The sequence below is a fragment of the Macaca mulatta genome, chromosome 14 (assembly GCF_049350105.2).
Source record: "Macaca mulatta isolate MMU2019108-1 chromosome 14, T2T-MMU8v2.0, whole genome shotgun sequence".
Classification (NCBI taxonomy): domain Eukaryota; kingdom Metazoa; phylum Chordata; class Mammalia; order Primates; family Cercopithecidae; genus Macaca; species Macaca mulatta.
Genome location: NC_133419.1, coordinates 71,761,170 through 71,782,205, shown reverse-complemented (window position 1 = coordinate 71,782,205; position 21,036 = coordinate 71,761,170). Strand labels below are relative to the sequence as shown.

The 21,036-nt window shown below is 40.5% G+C and overlaps 1 protein-coding gene and 1 long non-coding RNA gene across 15 annotated transcripts in view; both read left to right on the top strand.

The window, feature by feature from the left end:
- Positions 1-21,036, top strand: part of STIM1 (stromal interaction molecule 1) — a 219,746-nt gene that overhangs the window by 164,862 nt on the left and 33,848 nt on the right. For 12 of the 14 annotated variants that reach the window (XR_013403303.1, XM_077961177.1, XM_077961173.1 and 9 more), the window contains 1 exon segment: positions 19,790-19,901. The exons of the other annotated variants lie outside the window; for them this stretch is intronic. Coding sequence is in view for 11 of the 12 variants with exons in the window: in XM_077961177.1 (XP_077817303.1) it covers positions 19,790-19,901 (112 nt within the window). In the remaining variant the exon portion in view is untranslated. 14 annotated transcript variants of the gene reach the window in all.
- On the top strand, positions 12,117-17,043 carry LOC144334332 (uncharacterized). Its single transcript, XR_013404076.1, has 3 exons — positions 12,117-12,751; positions 13,807-14,009; positions 14,925-17,043. It is a non-coding gene; the product is annotated as an uncharacterized LOC144334332 (long non-coding RNA).

Sequence of the window (21,036 nt, the reverse complement as noted above, 5' to 3'; positions counted from 1 at the left end):
GTTCGAGATCAGCCTGGCCAGCGTTGTGAAACCCGATCTCTACTAAAAATACAAAAATTAGCTGGGCGTGGTGGTGGGCGCCTGTAATCCCAGCTACTCAGGAGGCTGAGGCAGGAGAATCGCTTGAACCCGGGAGGTGGAGGTTGCAGTGAGCCAAGATTGTGCCATTGCACTCCAGTCTGGGTGACAGAGTGAGACACTGTCTCAGAAAAATAAATAAATAAATAAAATAAAAATAAATGTTAAAAATTATATATATATATATATATATAAATATATAAAATGTTGGCTATGGGGTTTTTGTAGTGCCTCTCTACTCCTAGTTTGCTGAGAGTCTTTATCAGGCATAGATGCTTGGTTTTTTTCAAATGCATTTTCTGTGTTTATTGAGATGATTGCATGGTTTTTCTGTTTGTTTGTTAATTTGATAAATTACAGTGACTGAGTTTTGAGTGTAAAGCTAACCCTGCATTCTTGGGATAAGTCCCCTTGGTCATAATGTATTATTCTTTCACTATATTGTTGGATTAGATTTGCTAAAATTTTGTTTTAAATTTTTATGTCTTTGTTCATGAAAGATACTGGTTTGTAGTTTTCTTAAAATGTCTTTGTTTTTGATATGAGGATAATGTTTGTCTCATAGGATGAATTATGAAATATTCCTCTGAAGTTTTTCTGAAGAGTTCATGTAGAATTGGTATTATTTTTTCTTAAATATTTGATAGAATTCAGCAGTGAAGCTAACTGAGCTTAGAGTTTTCTTTGTGGGAAGGTTTTTAATTATAGTGTCAATTTCTTTAATAGGTATAAGGCTGTTCAGGCTATCTATTTCTTGAGTGAGCTTGGGTACTTTGTGTCTTTCAAGAAATTTGTCTATTTCACCTGTGTTGTCAAATTTACTGGTATATGTCAATAAAATTCCCTTATTCTAATGTCTGTAAAATCCGTAATAATGTCTCATTACTGATCTTAATAATTTGTGTCTTCTTTTTTTTACTGATTGGTCATGTTAGATCTTTGTTAATTTTACAGAACCAGTGTTTGGTTTTATTGATTTTTCTCTGGTTTCTATTTCATTGATTTCCACTTTGATTTGATTATTTTCTTTCATCTGCTACTTTGGGTATAATTTGCTCTTTTATTTTTTAGTTTGGTAAGGTGAAAACTAAGGTCACCAATATGAGACCTTTCTTCTTTTCTAATACAGAATTTAGTGCTGTAAATCTCCCTTAACTACTGCTTTAGAGGCATTTCCCAAATTCTGGTGTATTGTGTTTTTTTTTTTTTTCTCTCTTTTCCAACTGATTTATTAGTAGCACAGACAGAATAAAAATACCTAGAATGAAGACACAATTAATGGCAAATGTTCTATTACTTTTTTTCCTGATACAATCTTTAATAACTTAGTATCCCTTAATAATATGTTCTAATTTGAGAGATTCTTTTTGCCCTGGAAATGCATACCTTTAAAATCTGTTTTAGATCTTAGATCCATCCAGTATTGGTTTATCATTATATTGGATGAAATGTTGTGCTTCTATTTTCACTTAGCTCAGAATATTTTGTATTTCCTTTTTGACATCTTTAGTTCCACAAGTTATTTAGAAGCAAGTTATTTAGTTTCCAAATATTTGGAGATTTTTTTAGACTTTTTTGGTTATTGATCTCTAATTTAATTCCCTTGTGATCTGAGATCATACTTATGTGACTTGAATCCTTTAAAAAATTTTAAGATTTTTTTCTTTTGTGTCCTACAACATGGTCTATCATGTTAAATATTCCATGTGCACTTGTAACTGTTCTGTTGGGTGGAGATTTCTATAAATGTAAATCAGGTCTGTTTTTGTTGTTTTGCATTTTTTTTTTCTTCAACTTTTAAGTTGCGAGGTACATGGGCAGGATGTGCAGGTTTGTTATATAGGTAAATGTGTGCCATGGTGGTTTTCTGCACAGATATCCCGTCACCTAGGTGTTTAGCCCCGCAGCTATTAGCTGTTCTTCCTGATGCTTTCCCTCCTCCCACTCCCCTGACAATGTGTGTTGTTCCCCCCGATGTGTCTATGTGTTCTCATCATTGAGCTCTCGCTTACATGTGAGAACGTGCACTGTTTGGTTTTCCGTTCTTGTGTGAGTTTGCTGAGGATAACAGCTTCCAGCTCTATTCATGTCCCCGCAAAGGACATGATCTCATTCCTTTTTATGGCTGCATAGTATTCCATGGTATCTATGTACCACATTTTCTTTATCCAGTCTTTCATTGATGGGCATTTGGGTTGATTCCATGTCTTTGCTATTGTGAATAGTGCTGCAATGAACATACATGTGCATTTATCTTATAATAGAATGGTTTATATTCCTTTGGGTATATACCCAGTAATGAGATTGCTGGGTCAAATGGTATTTCTGCTTCTTGATCTTTGAGGAATCACCACAGTGTCTTCCACAATGGTGAACTAATTTATATTCCCACCAACAGTGTAAAAGTGTTCCTTTTTCTCTGCAACCTTGCCAGCATCTGTTGTTTCTTGACTTTTTAGTAATTGCCATTCTGACTGGTATGAGATGGTATCTCATTGTGGTTTTGATTTGCATTTCTCTAATGATCAGTGATGTTGAGCTTTTTTTCATATGTTTGTTGGTTGCATGAATATCTTCTTTTGAGAAGTATCTGTTCACGCCCTTTGCCCACTTTTTAATGGGGTTGTTTATTTTTTCTTTGTAAATTTGTTTAAGTTCCTTGAGGACTCTGGATATTAGACCTTTGTCAGACGGATAGATTGCAAACATCTTCTCCCATTCTGTACCATTCAGGACATAGGCACAGGCAAAGGTTTCATGATAAAAATGCCAAAAGCAAATGCAACTAAAGCAAAAATTGACAAATGGGGTATAATTAAAGAGCCTCTGTATAGCAAAAGTAACTATCATCAGAGTGAACAGGCAACCTACAGAATGGGAGAAAATCAGGTCATGTTGTTGATGGTATTGTTCAAGTCTACATATCTTTGTCGATTTTCTGCCTACTTGTTCTATCTTTTTTTTTCTTTTTCTTTTTTTTTTTTTTTTTTTGAGATGGAGTCTCGCTCTGTTGCCTAGGCTGGAGTGCAATGGCATGATCTCGGCTCACTGCAACCTCCTCCTCCTGGGTTCAGGCAATTCTCCTGCCTCAGCCTCCTGAGTAGCTGGGATTACAGGTGTGTGCCACCATGCCTGGCTAGTTTTTGGATTTTTAGGAGAGACAGGGTTTCACCATGTTGACTGGTCTTGACCTCCTGACCTCAAGTGATCTGCCCTCCTCAACCTCACAAAGTGCTGGAATTACAGGCATGAGCCAGTGCACCCGGCCTGCCTACTTGTTCTATCAATTGTTAGAGAGGAGTATTTAAGTGTCCAGTTGTAACTGTGGATTTACCTATTTTTCCTTGTAGTTTCTGCTTCATGTGTTTTGAAGCTCTGTTACTAGGTGCATAAAGATTTAGGATGATTATTTCTTAGTGATTAACTGACCTCTTCAACATTATGAAATGACCTGCTTTATCCTTGGTGGTAGTCTTTGCTCTGAAATCTATTTTGATAAAAATATAGCTGTCTTTTGACTGTTGTTAGTTTGGAATGTCTTTTTCCATCCCTCTACATTTAATCTATTTGTATTTTTATATTTAAAGTGCATTTCCTATAGGCACATATAGTTGGGTCCTATCTATATATGTATATTTTGCAATGTGACAATATCTGTTAATTGCATTATTTAGACCATTTATGTTTGGTGTGATTATTAATATGATTAATCAAATATGATTGATATGATTGTTAATATAAGATAATTTAGGTTAGTCCATTATCTTGCTATTTGTTTTCTGTTTGTCCCATCTGTTCTTTAATTCCTTTTCCTACCTTTTCTGCTTTCTTTTGGATTAATTGAGCATTTTTTATAATTCAATTATATCTTCTTTGTTGGCTTATTAGCTATATCTGGTATTTTAGTGGTTGCGTTAGGAGATAAAAATATGTATCTTTAACTCATCACAGTCTTTTTTTTTTTTTTTTTTGAGACAGAATCTTGCTCTGTAACCCAGGCTGATATGCAGTGGTGCGATCTTGGCTCACTACAACCTCTGCGTCTTGGGTTCAAGAGATTCTCGTGCCCCAGCCTCCTGGGTAGCTGGAATTACAGGTGCATGCCACTAGGCCCAGCTCATTTTTGTATTTTTAATAGAGACGGGGTTTTGCCATGTTGGTCAGGCTTGTCTCGAACTCCTGACCTCAGGTGATCCACCTACCTCAGCTTCCCAAAGTGCTGTTGTTACAGATGTGAGCCACTGCACTGGGCCTACTTTCAAGAGATTTTATACCATGTCACATGTAGTATAAGAAGCTTCCAGTAGTGTATTTTCATTTCCCTCTCTCAATCTTAGATTTTACTCCTTGCACTGTGGCTTGGAAATTCAAGTCCATAAGCTGGGGCAATTGTAGAATTTCCCTCATTTGTTTTGCATCTCTGAAGAAACATCGTCCTCTGTAGGCTGATGTCCAGTGTCTGATAGATATTTCATATATTTTGTGTTTTTTTGGGGGGGTAATTTTAATTCAGGAGGGAGGGTAAATTCCATCTCTGGTACTTCAGCTTACCCTGAAACAGAAGTGTCAGCTGAATCATCTTTTGCTTGGGCTGTTGTTCTTCATATACTGTTATTCTTGGCCCAGCCTAGCTCTGCTGCTATGTATCTTTCACTTAGTTCCAGATCTGATGAGGTCTCTGCTTATATTTTTCAGTGGTTTCCCATTTTTCCCCCATACATGAAACAAACAAGTTTAGGACATTAGATTTCTGGGTGTAAGAAATATTCTTAAATGGAAGCTGGAGAAATAAAGATACTGTTAAAAATGTTACAAGTAAATACCTGTATACCAATAAATTGTAATCATATGTTAATTTGAAAGAATAAATACTGGCTTTCCTGTTGGTCAGATAACCCTTCAGTTTGTGTAGGAGTAGCAATAAGCTTACATCACAACTGCTGTCTCATTTGAGATTCAACAAAATAAGATACCAAAAGCTTAGTAATTTCTGGTGAAAAAAATATTATAGAAAATGTTGGCTCTGCGTGGTGACTCATGCCTGCAATTCCAGCCCTTTGGGAGGCTGACGTGGGAGGATCACTTAAGCCCCAGAGGTTGAGGCTACAGTGAGCTATGATCATGCCACTGTACTTCAGCCTGGGTGACAGAACGAAACCCTATCTCTAAAAAAAAGAAAGAAAATCTCAATGATTTTTTTTTTCATGTTTATCTGTGAGATGTTAGTCAGATGCATTGAAATTAAATGTCCATCTGTAATCTCAAAATGAATTACCTTATCTGGGAGAAAAGAGTAATATGTACACATAAATAAAAATCTGATGATATTTTATTTTATTGTATTGTATTTTTTGATGGAGTCTCACTCTCTTGCCCAGACTGGAGTGCAGTGGCATGATCTTGGCTCACTGCAACCTCTGCCTCCCAGGTTCAAGCGATTCTCCTGCCTCAGCCTCCCGAGTAGCTGGGACTACAGGTACACACCATGAAGCCCAGCTAATTTTTTGTATTTTTAGTAGAGATAGGGTTTCATCATGTTGGCCAGGCTGGTCTTGAACTCCTGACCTCATATGATCTGCCCGCCTCGACCTCCCAAAGTGCTGGGATTACAAGTGTAAGCCACTGTGCCCAGCCCTGATGATATTTTATATCTTGAGAGTTTATTTATATTTTAATGCTGTAGTTGTCTGTTATTCCTTATCTACCTTTGTGGTATTGGCCCCAGAAGGTAGTGTTTTTCTCCTATAATTTATGTAAACATTTCTGTGTTAAAAATTTACTGAGTACCTTCTATATACCAGGCATTGTGCTAGATGAGTTGAGCATACAAGGTCCATGCTTATTTCTCTGATCTACTTGTTTTCCATCATTCCACACCACATCTCCTCTGGAAGTGCGATGCTATATTGGCATCTCTTAGGAAATGTTATTCTTTTTCATCCCATGGTGCTTTCATATATGCTGTTTTCTCTGTTCATCTTTCTCCTTTGTTGATCTGTTTGAAACTCAATTGATCATTTCTTTAAGACATCTTCCTCCGTAGAACTTAAAGTATAATAATAATAATAAATAAATAAAACAAAAAACAAACAAACAAACAAACAAAAAGACATCTTCCCTGAAAACCACAGGCTAAGTTAGGTATCTTCTTCTGTGTTCCCACAGCCCCTATCTCTTCACAGCCATTAGCACACTAAATGCAAAGATCTGTTCCACTGTCTGTTTTCCCATCGGACTGCTGGAGTGCAGCATTTTATATGATTTTATCTCTTAATACTTAGCACAGGGCCTGGCCCAGAGTAGGAATGCAGCACACAAAAATGTGTCCTTGGCTGTTTGATTGTGTGATCTTAGATAAGTTGTTTGGCCTACCCAGCATTTCAGAGCTCCTAGGTTCTCTTACTACTCTGCAGCCATGCTGTCAGACTTCTCTAACCTGGCTCTACTAACCTTGTAGCTGCTCTGTAGGTGGTCTTTAATAGCATGTCCTGTTAGGCCCTGGGAGACCTGGTTTTTGCCTAGTAGCCTAGTGAGCCTATCACATGAAGCCTCGGCCAGATTATTTTTGCAGCAATGGCTCAGGGTTTGATAATGACATCAGATTAGAAAATGAAGACCTCTACCTCACTGTAGTTCCAGATAAGTGCTAGTGGGAACCCGAAGGAAGCTACTTAAAGAGACAATTCACAGTTCCAGGTCACACACTATCTTTAGGAAGGGCCACTTTGGAAGGATTTCATAGCTGCCTTGGAGCGCCGTTATCCAGAGTAGACAAATAAGAAGCTGGGTTTTGTGATGCCTTTTCTGATTCTGTCAGTCACTCCTTTCTATGTGCTACCACATTACCTTATATATCCCTGTGACCTAGCATTTATCACACTATATTATATTCATTTGTTTCCTTGTATATTCCCCTCTCTAGAAGAGAGCCCTTGAGGATGGAGTTCATGCAGATTCACCTCTGTGCTGGTTAACTCATCCTTTACCTGCTAGAGTAGAAGCCAATACAAGCTTAGTGAATGAATGAATAAATGAATGGTGATAATAATCATAGATGATTTTTTTTACAATTACAGTATGCTAGGAGCTTCCCTTTACTACATTTTTGTGATGTGAAAACTCTGATTTTCATCATTTTGGTGGTGAAAAAAATGAGGCACAAAAGATTAAGTAATTTGCCCATGGTCTTACATCTAGTAAGTGGCAAATTGCAAATTCAAATCAAGACACCTGGTTTCAAAGTTCACTTTCTTTTTTTTTTTGTTTTTTTTTTTGTTTTGTTTTTTGAGACGGGATCTTCTCTATCACTTAGGGTGGAGTACAGTGGCACAATCTTGGCTCATTCTAGCCTCAACTCCAGGTGATCCTCCCACCTCAACCTCCCAAGTAGCTGGGACTACAGGTGCGTGCCATCACACACAGCTAATTTTTTTTTTTTTTTTTTTGTAAAGATGAGGTCTCACTTTGTTGCCCAGGCTGGTCTTGAACTCCTAGCCTCAAATGATCCTCCTGCCTTGGCCTCCCAAAGTATTAGGATTATAGGTGTGAGCCACCGTGCTTGGCCAAAGCTCACATTCTTAACCACTGTGCTATATCTGACTGGCTGACTAAAGGCTAAGTGACCAACTAACAGCTGTGTGAAGCAGGGGCAAAGAAAGTACTGGCAACCTTCCTGCCAGACCTCATTCTCTTGAGATGTGGATTTGAAACCACAAAAGTAGATGAGGGCTTTGTCTGGAGGCACCACAGGTCCACTATGGGAAAAGATACTGATTCAGGAATCAATTTACTATTACTTATTCCTTTCCTGGCAAGAGAAAAGATTGGCCAAGGCCAAGTGTTTGCCTTGGCACATCCCTGGATGTATTGCTATAGCTCAAGTGCTAGGGAGTAATACTGTTCCTTCTGCCTGGTATGCCCTTCCCGTAAATGTCCACATGGGTCGCACCTTATATTTCATTTTCTGCTCAAATATCACTTCATCGGAGAGGCCTTCCCTGATCTGACCTCATACAATATAGGACTATTTTTTATCCCCTTAACCCCTTATGGCTTAATTGTTTTCACCACCTGACATATAATTATTTGTTTATAGTGTTTTACGTTGTCTCTCTCCACCAGAATATAAGCACCGTGGGATCTGTGACTCTGTTTTGTGTGTTGTTGTATCTTTACCTTCTAGAGTGGTGCCTGGCAAGTAGTAGCTGCTCAATAAACGTTTTTTCCCCCTAATGAATATATTATTTTGGCGTTTGAGACCACTTGTTTTCAAGGACCTTTGTCATTTGGTGTCAGCAATACCTCATTCTCCTTGACTGTATATATAACTCTTGAACTCCAGACAAACTAGAGTCAGTGTTCTCTGAGCATGCTTCATATCTTACAGCTCTTTGTCTTTGTTCATGATTCTTTCTTCTGGCAGATCTGCATCTCTGTCCATCCAGATTCTGACCAGTCCTTAATATTTACCCCTTTTTGAATGAAGGTACATATTAAGAAAAAATTACTACTGAGTTTGTATTAAATCCTAGGCATCTTCAAACACATTAACTCATTTAATTCAACAACTCTGGGAGACAGATATTGCTAAATTGTAAGCTACATGGGAGTAGGGATCTCCCTCTTGATCATTGCTCTATTCCCAGTGCGTGGCCTCAGAATAGAACGAAATAAATGCTTGTTGAATAGCAAAATGAATACTTTACAGAAGGGGAAATTGAGGTTTATAATGGTTAAGTGATTTACACAAGCTAGTTCATGGCAGATAGGATAGGCAAGGTCTTCCAGGTTCAAATTAGTGTTTTTTGTAATATATCCTAAAATAAAAAATCAGTGTTCTAAAATGCCAGTGGTTTGGCAGTCTTTAATAACTTTAGTTTTTGTAGCTACCTCAGAATAAAACAGGAGGTTTTATTGATTTTTACATGAAAATTGTTCTCAAACATAAAAGGTCCGTTCCTATCTATAAAACATAGTGTGGAGACCAGAGTATATCTTTGCTACCCAAGATGCTAACTGGACATCAGTTTCTGGGATTCTTTGTGGATATGTGTCATAAGTACTTTTTAATTTTTTTATACCTTCCCCCTTTACCTCCATAAGAAGTCTGTGGGGGTAAGTGATACTTTTAGTGAGAAAACATAAATACTGATAAGATGGACAAGAAGTGATCCAGGACCCACAGATTGCCATCATTTGTTCATTTGAAGAAGATACTAGAGGTTGTATTTATATTGTACTTATTTTTAATTCATTGTTTAATTTTTATGTATGTTTTACAGTCTATCTAATGTTAGTAAATGAATCTAATTTATAAACACATATACATATATTGGCAATGTGTGTACAAAGCTTTTTTACAGGTAGATTATGTCATTAAAAAGATTGGAGGCCGGGCGCGGTGGCTCAAGCCTGTAATCCCAGCACTTTGGGAGGCCGAGACGGGCGGATCACGAGGTCAGGAGATCGAGACCATCCTGGCAAACACGGTGAAACCCCGTCTCTACTAAAAAAATACAAAAAACTAGCCGGGCGAGGCGGCGGGCGCCTGTAGTCCTAGCTACTCGGGAGGCTGAGGCAGGAGAATGGCGTAAACCCGGGGGGCGGAGCTTGCAGTGAGCTGAGGTCCGGCCACTGCACTCTAGCCCGGACGACAGAGCCAGACTCCGTCTCAAAAAAAAAAAAAAAAAAAAAAAAAAAAAAAAAAAAAGATTGGAGATGGCCAGGCCTGGTGGCTCATGCCTGTAATCCCAGCACTTTGGGAGGCCGAAGTGGGCGGATCATGAGGTCGGGAGATCGAGACCATCCTGGCCAACATGGTGAAACGTTGTTTCTACTAAAAATACAAAAATTAGCTAGACATGGTGGCACTTGCCTGTAATCCCAGCTACTCGGGAGGCTGAGGCAGGAGAATCGCTTGAACCTGGGAGGCGGAGGTTGCAGTGAGCTGAGATTGTACCATTGCACTCCAGTCTGGCGACATAGTGAGAGTACATCTCAAAAAAAAGATTAGAGTTAAGTCACCCTGTATGTCTCTTATGAAAGGATGGTTTGTTGTGTAGAACTCCAGGGGTTAGCCTTCTCTGATTGGGTGTAGCATTGTTTGTCATTTTGCCCAGAGATGTAGTCTTTGATCTGGCTAGGGGCCACATGGACAGGCTCAGGGAATGGGAGACTTATGACGTTAGGACATTGGCTCTCGCTTGCATGTCCTACTGGGATTTGGACATATGAGTCATTTGGAGTCTGTATCTGTAGTAAGCTCTCTTTGCCAAATTCTGCAGCCTGTCACTGATAGCCACAGCTCTCTGTACTTGCTGTTGCCTTCTTCCTCACTCTGGCCCAGGGATTCTTCCCATTTTCTCTTTTGGAATGAGAAAACAGAACAAGACTTTTAACTTTTAGGTGCTTGAACCTTGTGGACAGGAAGCCCTGATATATCAGCTGGTCTTTTGAATGAGATCTTCATGCTGGAACTCAGGGTTGCTATCTGAGATACAGATGTTATAGAGGATGCAGCTCATCCTGGCTCGTTTTGTTCAGACTATAGTGACTCCAGGTGGACACCATACTGCCAAATGCTACCTAGATAGGGCATCTGCCTAGGTAACAGAATGATATATACAGATAAAAACAACAACAACAACAAACAAACCAAAACCATCTTAAGGTTTGGTCTGACATGCTGAAGTTATTATCCTTTTCCCCTACAACTTAGCTATATAGGAGCTGATTATTCTAGAGTCCATCTTCAGTGGAGTGTATTGGCCCCCTTAGAGACTGTGTGCCTCACTTAATGCAGTGCTTAGAGCAGTGGTTCTCAGCTAGGGGTAGTTTTTCCCTTCCATGGGACATTGAACAATATCTGGAGACATTTTTTAATTGTCATGATTGGCAGCATGTTACTGGCATCTATGTCGTTAAACATCCTGCAATGCATAGGACAGCCTCCACAATGAAGAATTATCTCATCTCAAATGTCATTGGTGCAGAGGCTCAGAAACCCTCGTCTAGAGTGACTTCTGCCTGTCACCACTGTGGTGTAGGGTGCTGATAGGGGAGTTTCTGCATCCCAAGATTCTATGCCCAGACTTGTATCAAGGCATCCTCCCAGTAGACAAAAGGCCCTTGATGCACTGCTGGCCTCAGGCCTTCTAGCAATAAAAAAGTAGCCTTCTTTCCACTATACTCCAGGCAGAAAGGCCCCTTTGTGCTGGATGAGGTTGAGTTCCCTTGGCAGCAGTGGCAGGAATATGTTGTTCTCTGCACTTTACAGGCTAGCACTTGTCTGTCTGCCTCATATCTGTGTGTTACTCTCTTATGCTTTCATTACCTGACACTCCAGACCATAGTAAATGATAACATCTGCAATGCATTAGGATATATATTCATTTTCAGGAATAATACATTCTAGTCCGTTTAACTTCCCTCAGCATTTTTTTTTTTTTTTTTTTTTTTTTGAGTCAAGGTCTTGCTCTGTCACCCAGGCTGGAGTACAGTGTTGCAATCTCGGCTTATTGCAACCTCTGTCTTCCAGGCTTAAGTGATCCTCTCACCTCAGCCTCCTGAGTAGCTAGGACTATAGCACGTACTACCACACCTGCCTAATTTTTTGGTATTTTTTTTTAGAGATGGGTTTTGTCTTGTTTCCCAGGTTGGCCTTGAATTCCTGGGCTCAAGCAATCTACCTGTCTCAGCCTCCCTATGTGCTGGGATTATAGGCATGAGCCACCAAGTCCATCCCTCAACACCTTTTTTTTTTTTGAGGCGGAGTTTTGCTCTGTTGCCCAGGCTGGAGTGCAGTGGTGAGATCTCAGCTCACTGCAACCTCCGCCTCCTGGGTTCAAGTGATCCTTCCACCTCAGCCTCCCAAGTAGCTGGGATTACAGGCATGTGACACCATGCCTGGCTAATTTTTGTATTTTTAGTAGAGACAGGGTTTCACCATGTTGGCCAGGGTGGTCTCAAACTCTCCTGACCTCAAAGTGATCCACCCACCTCGGCCTCCCAAAGTACTGGGATTACAGGTGTGAGCTACCTTTTTTTTTTTTTTTTTTTTTGAGACAACCTCAGTCTGTCGCCAGTCTGGAGTGCAGTGGCACGGTCTTAGCTCACTGCAAGCTCTGCCTCCTGGGTTCAAGTGATTCTCATGCCTTAGCTTCCCAAGTAGTTGGGATCACAGGCACGCGCCACCCCTCAACACTAATTTAATCCCAGCTCTGTCATCCTTCTTTTCTCAACAGTATGTCTTGGAAATTAATTTATCTTTTTCTTCCAACATATTCTAGTCTGGGAATTAGAAATTTAACCAAGCACTGACTAAGCACCCTTCACTTAAGCTTCTAGTATCTTGTCTTCTAGGATGCATTCCTGGACACACTGTGTCTGCCTCATTTCCTTCCCCTGCCACCTTTCCCTTCTCATCTGCCATGCCTCTGCAAATAGTCTAATCTTCCCCCAAAGGCACTCAGCTTCAGAGCTTTCCTTCTGAACTCCAGCATCTTCTTGAGGACATTAAGAAATTGGAGCATTTTTGCCTTGAACTTTATTTTATTCAGGTTGTCTTTCTGATTATCTGCTTTGCATCCCATGCTGGGCTGAGAGGAATGACTGATTTTGTTTGTTTTGTTTTGTTTTGTTTGTTTTTGAGACAGGGTCTCATTCTGCTGCCCAGGCTGGAGTGCAGTGGTGCAGTCATGGCTCACTGCAACCTTGAACTCCTGGGCTCAAGTTATCCTCCCACTTCAGCCTCCTAAGTAGCTGGGACTACAGGCATTTGCCATTATGCCTGGCTAATTTTTTCATTTTTCTTTTGTAGAGTTGGAGTCTTGCTGTGTTGCTTAGGTTCATCTCAAATTCCTGGCCTCAAGTGATCCTCCTGCCTCAGCCTCCCAAAGTGCTGGGATTATAGGCATGAGCCACCATGTCTGACCAAATGCCTGTTTTTTGACAAGCATTTCCGAAGTTACTTATCCATGTGAGCTGTATATTTTTCTAAGGAGGTTTTGTTGTTGTTTTGAGGCCCACGTAAAATCATGTTTGGAACCCCTCATTTAGAGTAGTTCTTATTGATGCCACTGTATATGAAGCTCTTAGTTCAGAAACAATGGATGAGCAAAATGAATAGGACATATTCCATGCCTTCAATGTTTTCTGCCTATTAAAGGGAAATTAGACCAGGTCTGATGGCTCATGCCTATAATCTTATCACTTTGGGAGGCTGAGGCTGGAGGATTGCCAGAGACCAGGAGTTCTAGACCAGCCTTGGCGACAGAGGGAGACCCTATCTCTACAACAAGTAAAAGAATTTGACCAGGCACAGTGGCTCACATCTGTAATCCCAGCACTTCACAATTGTGAGGCTGAGGTGGGAGGATCGCTTGAGGTCAGGAGTCTGAGACTAACCTGGATAACATGGTGAAACCCTATCTGTACTGAAAATACAGAAATTAGCTGGGTGTGGTGGCATGTGTCTGTAATTCCAGCTACTCCAGATGGTGAGGCAGGAGAATCACATGAACCTGGGAGACAGAGGCTGCAGTGAGCTGAGATCACACCACTGCACTCCAGCCTAGGTGACAGAGCAAGACTCTTTTTCAAAAAAACAAAACAAAACAAAGACAAAGACAAAAACAAAAACAAAAAAAGAGTTAGCCTGGCATGGTAGTAGTACATGCCTGTAGTCTTAGCTACTCAGGAGGCTGAGGCAGGAGGATCTCTTGAGCCCAGGAGTTCAAGGCTGCAGTGAGTTGTGACCATGCCACTGCACTCAAGCCTCGGTGGCAGAGCAAGACCTGTCTCTGTCTTTTTTTTTTTTTTTTTTGAGATGGAGTCTCACTCTGTCACCCAGGCTGGAGTGTGATGGTGTGATCTCAGCTCACTGCAACCTCCACCTCCTGGGTTCAAGCGATTCTCCTACCTCAGCCTCCCAAGTAGCTGGAACTACAGGTGCGCACCACCACGCCCAGCTAATTTTTTTGTAATTTTAGTAGAGACGGGGTTTCACCATGTTGGCCAGGATGGTCTCTATCTCCTGACCTCATCGTCTGCCCACCTCAGCCTCCCAAAGTGTTGGGATTACAGGTGTTGAGCCACTGCCCCGACCAAGACCTGTCTCTTCAAAGAAAAAAGATATGGATCTTATGAGAGGACAGTGATGAATCTTAGCATATCATTCAACTTCAAAACTTTTTTGGCTTCTTGCTGCTTACAGCAGTAGTTTTCAAACTTGAAGAATGTACAAATTCCTTTTAAGGTAAATAATTCATCTTGGACCTGCAGTGCTGACTTAAATTATTTTTTATTATAATGTTATTTAAGTATATACAAACATAAAACAAAGTTTAAGTCACTGTATAAAATTTGTATATAAGTGTAAACAAAAACAGGTTTATACTTTAAGTAAAAATAAACCTCAGATCCAATAAAATTATGCTTTTTGGCTGAAAATCAGTTGTTTCCAGGCTCTTTTAAGTTCAGCATGTCTGTATTGCTGGGTACCATGTGATGACTCATTTCTCCCACCATTTTTCTTTATTTAAGCTACATGAAACTTTGATTCATGATCTCATTTGACCTTCACTGGGCTGGAATGTATTCCTTGTGTATTTTGTATTAAGTCACTTCTATTCCTTCATAATTGACTTTTAACAAAGTATAGAGATAAATTTGCTTTCTGTATGTTTAAACACAATACAGAAAAAAAATTATTATTATTGTTATTATTTTTTTTTTTTTGAGACAGAGTCTCGTTCTGTTGCCCATGCTGGAGTGCAATGGCATGATCTTGGCTCACTGCAACCTCCACCTCCTGAGTTCAAGCAATTCTCCTACCTCAGCCTCCTGAGTAGCTGGGATTATAGGCGCCCACCACCACGCTCAGTTAATTTTTGTACTTTTAGTAGAGATGGGGTTTCACCATGTTGGTCAGGCTGGTCTCGAACTCCTGATCTCAGGTGATCCACCCACCTCGGCCTCCCAAAGTGCTGGGATTACAGGCATGAGCCACCATACCCGGCCTAAAAATTGTTTTAAAAGGCTACTTTTTATGACTATTCGTTAAAAACATCACATTATAATATTGAGGAATTAGTAGTTCTAGTGCTGCATGTATGGTGATGATGCAATTTGCCATGTTGCAAATGACCACTCAGTTGTTTCAGTTAGAGTTGGTTCCTGTTTTGACAGAAAATCCTTTCAATCTGATACAAGCAAAAGGGAAAATGTACTTGTTGCACAAAACTGAAATATCTATGAATAGGGATTTCTACAGGCATGATCTGACTCAGGGCTTAAATTATATCAGCTGGATTTTTTTTTCTTTTTTTTTTTTTTTAGACAGGGTCTCACTCTGTTGCCCAAGCTGGAGTGCAATGGCATGATCACAGCTTATTGCAACCTTGACCTTCCAGGCTCAAGCCATCCTCCCACCTCAGCCTCCTGAATAGCTGGGACCACAGACTCGCATCACCACACCTGGCTAATTTATTTTTTTTATTTTTTGTAGATATGTGGTCTCTCTGTGTTGCCCAGGCTGATCTCAAACCCCTGAGCTCAAGTGATCCTCCCGCCTCAGTCTCCCAAAGTGCTGGGATGACAGGTGTGAGTCACTGTGCATGACCTGTCATCTGGATCTTGACTCAGCTTTTCCTCTGTATGAAGGCTTCCAGCAGCATCATACAACCTCCCCCCAAACACACACACACACATACATGCTTAGAACATGAATGATGGAGCCAGACTGCCTTAGACCAAATCTTGGCTTTCCCAATTCCTAGCTGGGTAACTTTGGGAAAGTTATATAACCTTTCTGTGCTTTAGTTTCTTCATCCTTAAAATGGGGATAAAATGGGATATCTACTTCATATGAAAATGATGAAGATTAGTGAGTTAATATATGTGAGGTACTTAGAACAATACTCTCATAGAGTAATCTATGTAAGAGATGGCTTGTATTACTATTATTATTATTATTGTTGTTATTAACATTATAGTGCAGGATCATTTTATCCCAGACACCAGTATAGTGGAAGAGCAAGCATATCCCCTATAGGCTAAACAAAAATTTTAGAATTCAGTTTCTTCAGCCTTGACTTGAGTTATGTACTCATCCCTGAACTAAGCAGTATGGGCAGAAAGATGGAAGATATTGATTGGTTTAGCTTGGGTTACATACTCTATTTTTAGAGGTTGATTTAGCTTTACTTGAAGCATATTAGCTGAGAGCAAGGGAGGAGTGGTTCTGTTAATACAAATTCAGAATACTGTTGTCACCAAAAAGGGAAGTGGATGCTTGGTGGCAAAAGTGACCCATGTTCATTATAGTGCTATCAGATAGATCATAATAGGTGATCCTGTGATACTACATTAGTCTCTCTGGGGATGCACCAATTGGGACAGTTCTTGGTGGTTTATATCTTTTAGTGGGTAATATTTGTCTTAAAAATTTGAATTGCAATTATGAATGTATATTTTGTGTAAAAACATCAGTTTGACCTCTGGGTTCTTTTGTATTAAAATTTAAATTTGAGATATTTTATTGTTATGAAGTACATTATGTCCTAAAATTCCAGGGAAATACAGTTGAGCCTTAACAACACAGGACTTAGGGGTGCTGACTGTCCCTTTTCCCCCATATAGTCAGAAATCCACTTATAACTTTTGACTCCCTCAAAATTGAACTATTAATAGCCTACTGTTGACCAGAGCCTTACCAATAACATAAACAGCCTATTAGCCCATATTTTATATGTTATATGCATTATATACTGTATTCTTGCAACAAAGTAACAGAAAAGGAAATGTTATTAAGATAATCATAAGGAAGAGAAAACATATTTACAGTTTATTAAGTGGAAGTGGATCATCATAAAGGTTTTCATCCTCATCTTCATATTGAGTGGGCTGAGGAGGAGGACGAAGAAGAGAGGTTAGTTTTGCTGTCTCAGGGGTGGCAGAAGCAGAAAAGATAGAGAAGGTAGGAAAGGAGGCAGGAGAAGCAGACACACTCAGTATACCTTTTATTGAAAAAAAATCCATGTATAAAATTCATGTATCAATGGACCCAGGCAGTTAAAACCTGCATTGTTTAAAGGTGAACTGTGTCATTGTAATAACTATTTTGCATCAACACACTTATAAACACAAATGCAACATGAGCACTGAAGTTGAGAGCCTGTATTCTTATATATCTAGATGATCCAGAATATACTTGTGTTCTTTACTTTTAGCTTATTTCCAAAATATAAATATAGAATCAAAACACTTCAATAGTAAATTACCTTTTTTTTTTTTGAGATGGAGTCTTGCTCTGTCACTCAGGCTGAAGTGCAGTGATGCGATCTCGGCTCACTGCAACCTCTGCTTCCCAAGTTCAAGCGATTTTCCTGCCTCAGCCTCCCGAGTAGCTGGGACTACAGGCATGCGCCACCATGCCTGGCTAATTTTTGTATTTTTAATAGAGATGAGGTTTCGCCATGTTGAGCTCAGATGATCCACCTGCCTTGGCCTCCCAAAGTGCTGGGATTACAGTTGTGAACCACTGCCTGGCCGTAAATTATCTTTTTTTAATTTGTTTTGCAACAGTCTCACTCTGTCACCCAGGCTAGAGTGCAGTGGCATGATCATGGCTCACTGCAGCCTCAATCTCCCAGGCTCAAGTGATCCTCCCACCTCAGCCTCCTGAGTAGCTGGGACTCTAGGTATGCACCACCACACCTGGCTAATTAAAAAAAAAATTTTTTTTTTTTTTTTTTTTTGAGACGGAGTCTCACGCTGTTGCCCAGGCTGGAGTGCAGTGGCGCGATCTCGGCTCACTGCAAGCTCCGCCTCCCGGGTTCCCGCCATTCTCCTGCCTCAGCCTCCTGAGTAGCTGGGACTACAGGCGCCCGCCACCGCGCCCGGCTAATTTTTTGTATTTTTAGTAGAGACGGGGTTTCACTGTGGTCTCGATCTCCTGACCTTGTGATCCGCATTTTAATAGAGACAGGGTCACACTGTATTGCCCAGGCTGGTCTTGAATTCTGGAGTTCAAGTGATCTCCCACCTTGTCCTCTCAAAGTGCTGGGATTACAGGCATGAGCTACCGCTCCCGGCCTATATTAAATTATATTTACCAGTGCTGTCTAATAGAACTTTCTACAGTGATGGAAATGTTCTATAGTTTATGCTGTCCAATATGGTAGCCATTAGCCATATCTAGCTGTTGGGCACTTGAAGTGTGGCTAGTGCCATTGAGGAACTGAATTCTTAATTTATTTAATTTTAATAAATTTAAATTTAAATATCCACTGTGGCTGCTGGCTACTACTGCTTGGACAGTGCAACTCTAAATAGCATCAAATAAGAGAATGGTATAAAGTGCCCAGTGTGCTCTATACTAAGCACACAATAGATGTGAGAGGAGGAGAAGTCTATAGATTCTGTCTTGAAAAGGGTTGGGCCTCACCTAACTGGCCAGAGCAACCTGAGTTAGGCTTATCCCAGGACAATACTAGTAGCTATCTTAGCATGGTAGTCAAGACCCTTTGTGACGTGGCTTCAACTTTCTTCTGCTACTACCTGCCATATATTCTATATTCTAGACCAGGGGTCTCCAACCCCTGGACCACGGATCTGTATCAGTCCATGGCCCGTTAGGGACTGGGCTGCACAGCAGGAGATGAGTGGTGGGTGAGGGAGCATTACTGCCTGAACTCCACCTTTTGTCAGATCAGCAGTGGCATTAGATCCTCATAGGAGTGCGAACCCTATTGTGAACTGCACGTGTGAGGGATCTAGGTTACATGCTTCTTATGAGAATCTAACTAATGTCTGATGATCTAGGTGGAACAGTTTCATCCTGAAACCATCTCCCTGCCCAGGTCTGTGGAAAAATCATCTCCCATGAAACCAGTCCCTCATGCCAAAAAGGTTGGGGACTGCTGTTTCACGCACATCAAATTTCACATCTTTTCTTTTGCACCTGTCTTCATTCTGTATTGAGTGCCTTCCTCCCCTCACACTCATGAAATATTTCAGATAAGCTTCTACTAATCCTTTATGTTGCAATACATCATCTTCTCCGAGGCTGTACCTGATCCCCTAGGCAGTTATTTCCTTTCTTCTCTGTGCTCTATGTATTTTTCTTTATCAGAATCTGTGCTTCGCTTATGCTGTTTAGCTTTTGATCTCTTCCACTGGATTGGGAACTAACTTCCTCCAGGCTTGGCACTAACTAGTCCACTTATGAATGCTCAGTTGAATAGCTGGATAGATGAATGGATGGATAGTTGATTCTCAACCCTGGTCACAACAGTTTAAAAATATACCAAAATCAAATTTATTGAGTTATAATTTACATAAAAGAAGATACACCTATTTTAAATGTACAGTTTGATGCATTTTGACAGGTGTTATCATTTGTGTAACCACCACCACATTCAAAATATAGAATATATCCATCACCTTATAAAATTGCATTTATGATTTTTCCCTGGAGCTCCCTTCCTGGCTCCAGCTAACCGTTTATCTGCTTTCTATCACTATAGATTTGTCTTTTCTAGGATTTCATATAAATAAACTCAGAGTGTATACTCCTTTCATACTTAGTATTTTATGGGACAGAGAGATATTAAACACACACAAATGTGGTAAATATTAAGGTCAATATGACAATAAATGCAAGCAGTGCTTGGCATTCTAGAGTCATGACTTTGCTTGTCTCTTTTCACAGTATACAATTGGACCGTGGATGAGGTGGTACAGTGGCTGATCACATATGTGGAGCTGCCTCAGTATGAGGAGACCTTCCGGAAGCTGCAGCTCAGTGGCCATGCCATGCCAAGGTCAGGAGGGGACTGGGTTTTTCTCTCTTGAGGGTATGGGGAGTGGGCTGGAGTGGGCCTGCCTTCAGATTGCTCTGGCCAGTTAAATGAGGTTCTACCCTTTTCAGAGCAGCGTCTATAGATCTTGCCTCTTCTCACATCTGTTGTGCACTTGCTATAAAGTATGATGGGCACTTTGCATCCACTCTGTTCTTTAATATTCCTGTCAATCCTGGGAATAGTACTAATAGCTGCCATTTACTGAGTGCTTAGGACATGCCAGACATTCTACTCAACACTATATACAGTATCTCATTTAATTCTTACATCAGTCCTGTAAGGTGGGTATTATTGTATATAGATGATGAAACTGGTTAAGTAACTTTTCTAAGGTCACAAACATGACTAGTTAGGGGCAAAACTGAGATTTGAATCTTGGTATACATCAAACCCTGTTGGTGTTTCTTTTTTTTTTTTTTCCCATGCTCTAAGCAGCTGCCTCTTTTATCACCTGGGAGCCTCAGGGCTCTTTTAGCCTTCCCTGGGTTATCCATATGCAGCTTATTTATAATAAAAATGGTACAGAGGAGAGGTTGATTGCCATTGGCCCCAGCCTCATCTCTGGGATGACTCCAACAGCTGTTGTTTCATGACTCTTTGCCTCCTTTACACACTCAATATGGTAAGGCTTGGGCTGGGAATGGGGGGAGGAATGGAGTACTGCTTGGACTTCTTGTAATGTCAAACCAGTGCCATATGTCATTCAGTCATTAATCCACTTACTTATTCATCCAACAAATATTTACTGGGTACCTGCTCTGTGCCAAGCACTTGTGCTGGGTGCTGGGGATAAAGATGACAACAACCTGCCCTTGCCCTCAAAGGGCTTACTATCTGGTAAGTGCTGATTATGTATAATCTGTCATCTTATTATGTAGGTGCATCTGGTTTTCAGCTTCAGCAAAGGGGAAAGGGGAAGGTGAAGCTCTTGGAATGCCCACACTTTGCAGTCTCCAGCCACAGAGCTACCGAGCACTGCTGTCCAGGCCTAGCTGAGCTGGCTGTTCCCTCCTCTGCTGCCTGCAGCCTCTTCTTCACAGCTTCTCCCTACTCTGGAGAGAGTAATAATCTTAATGTTTGTACCTCCCTTTATAGA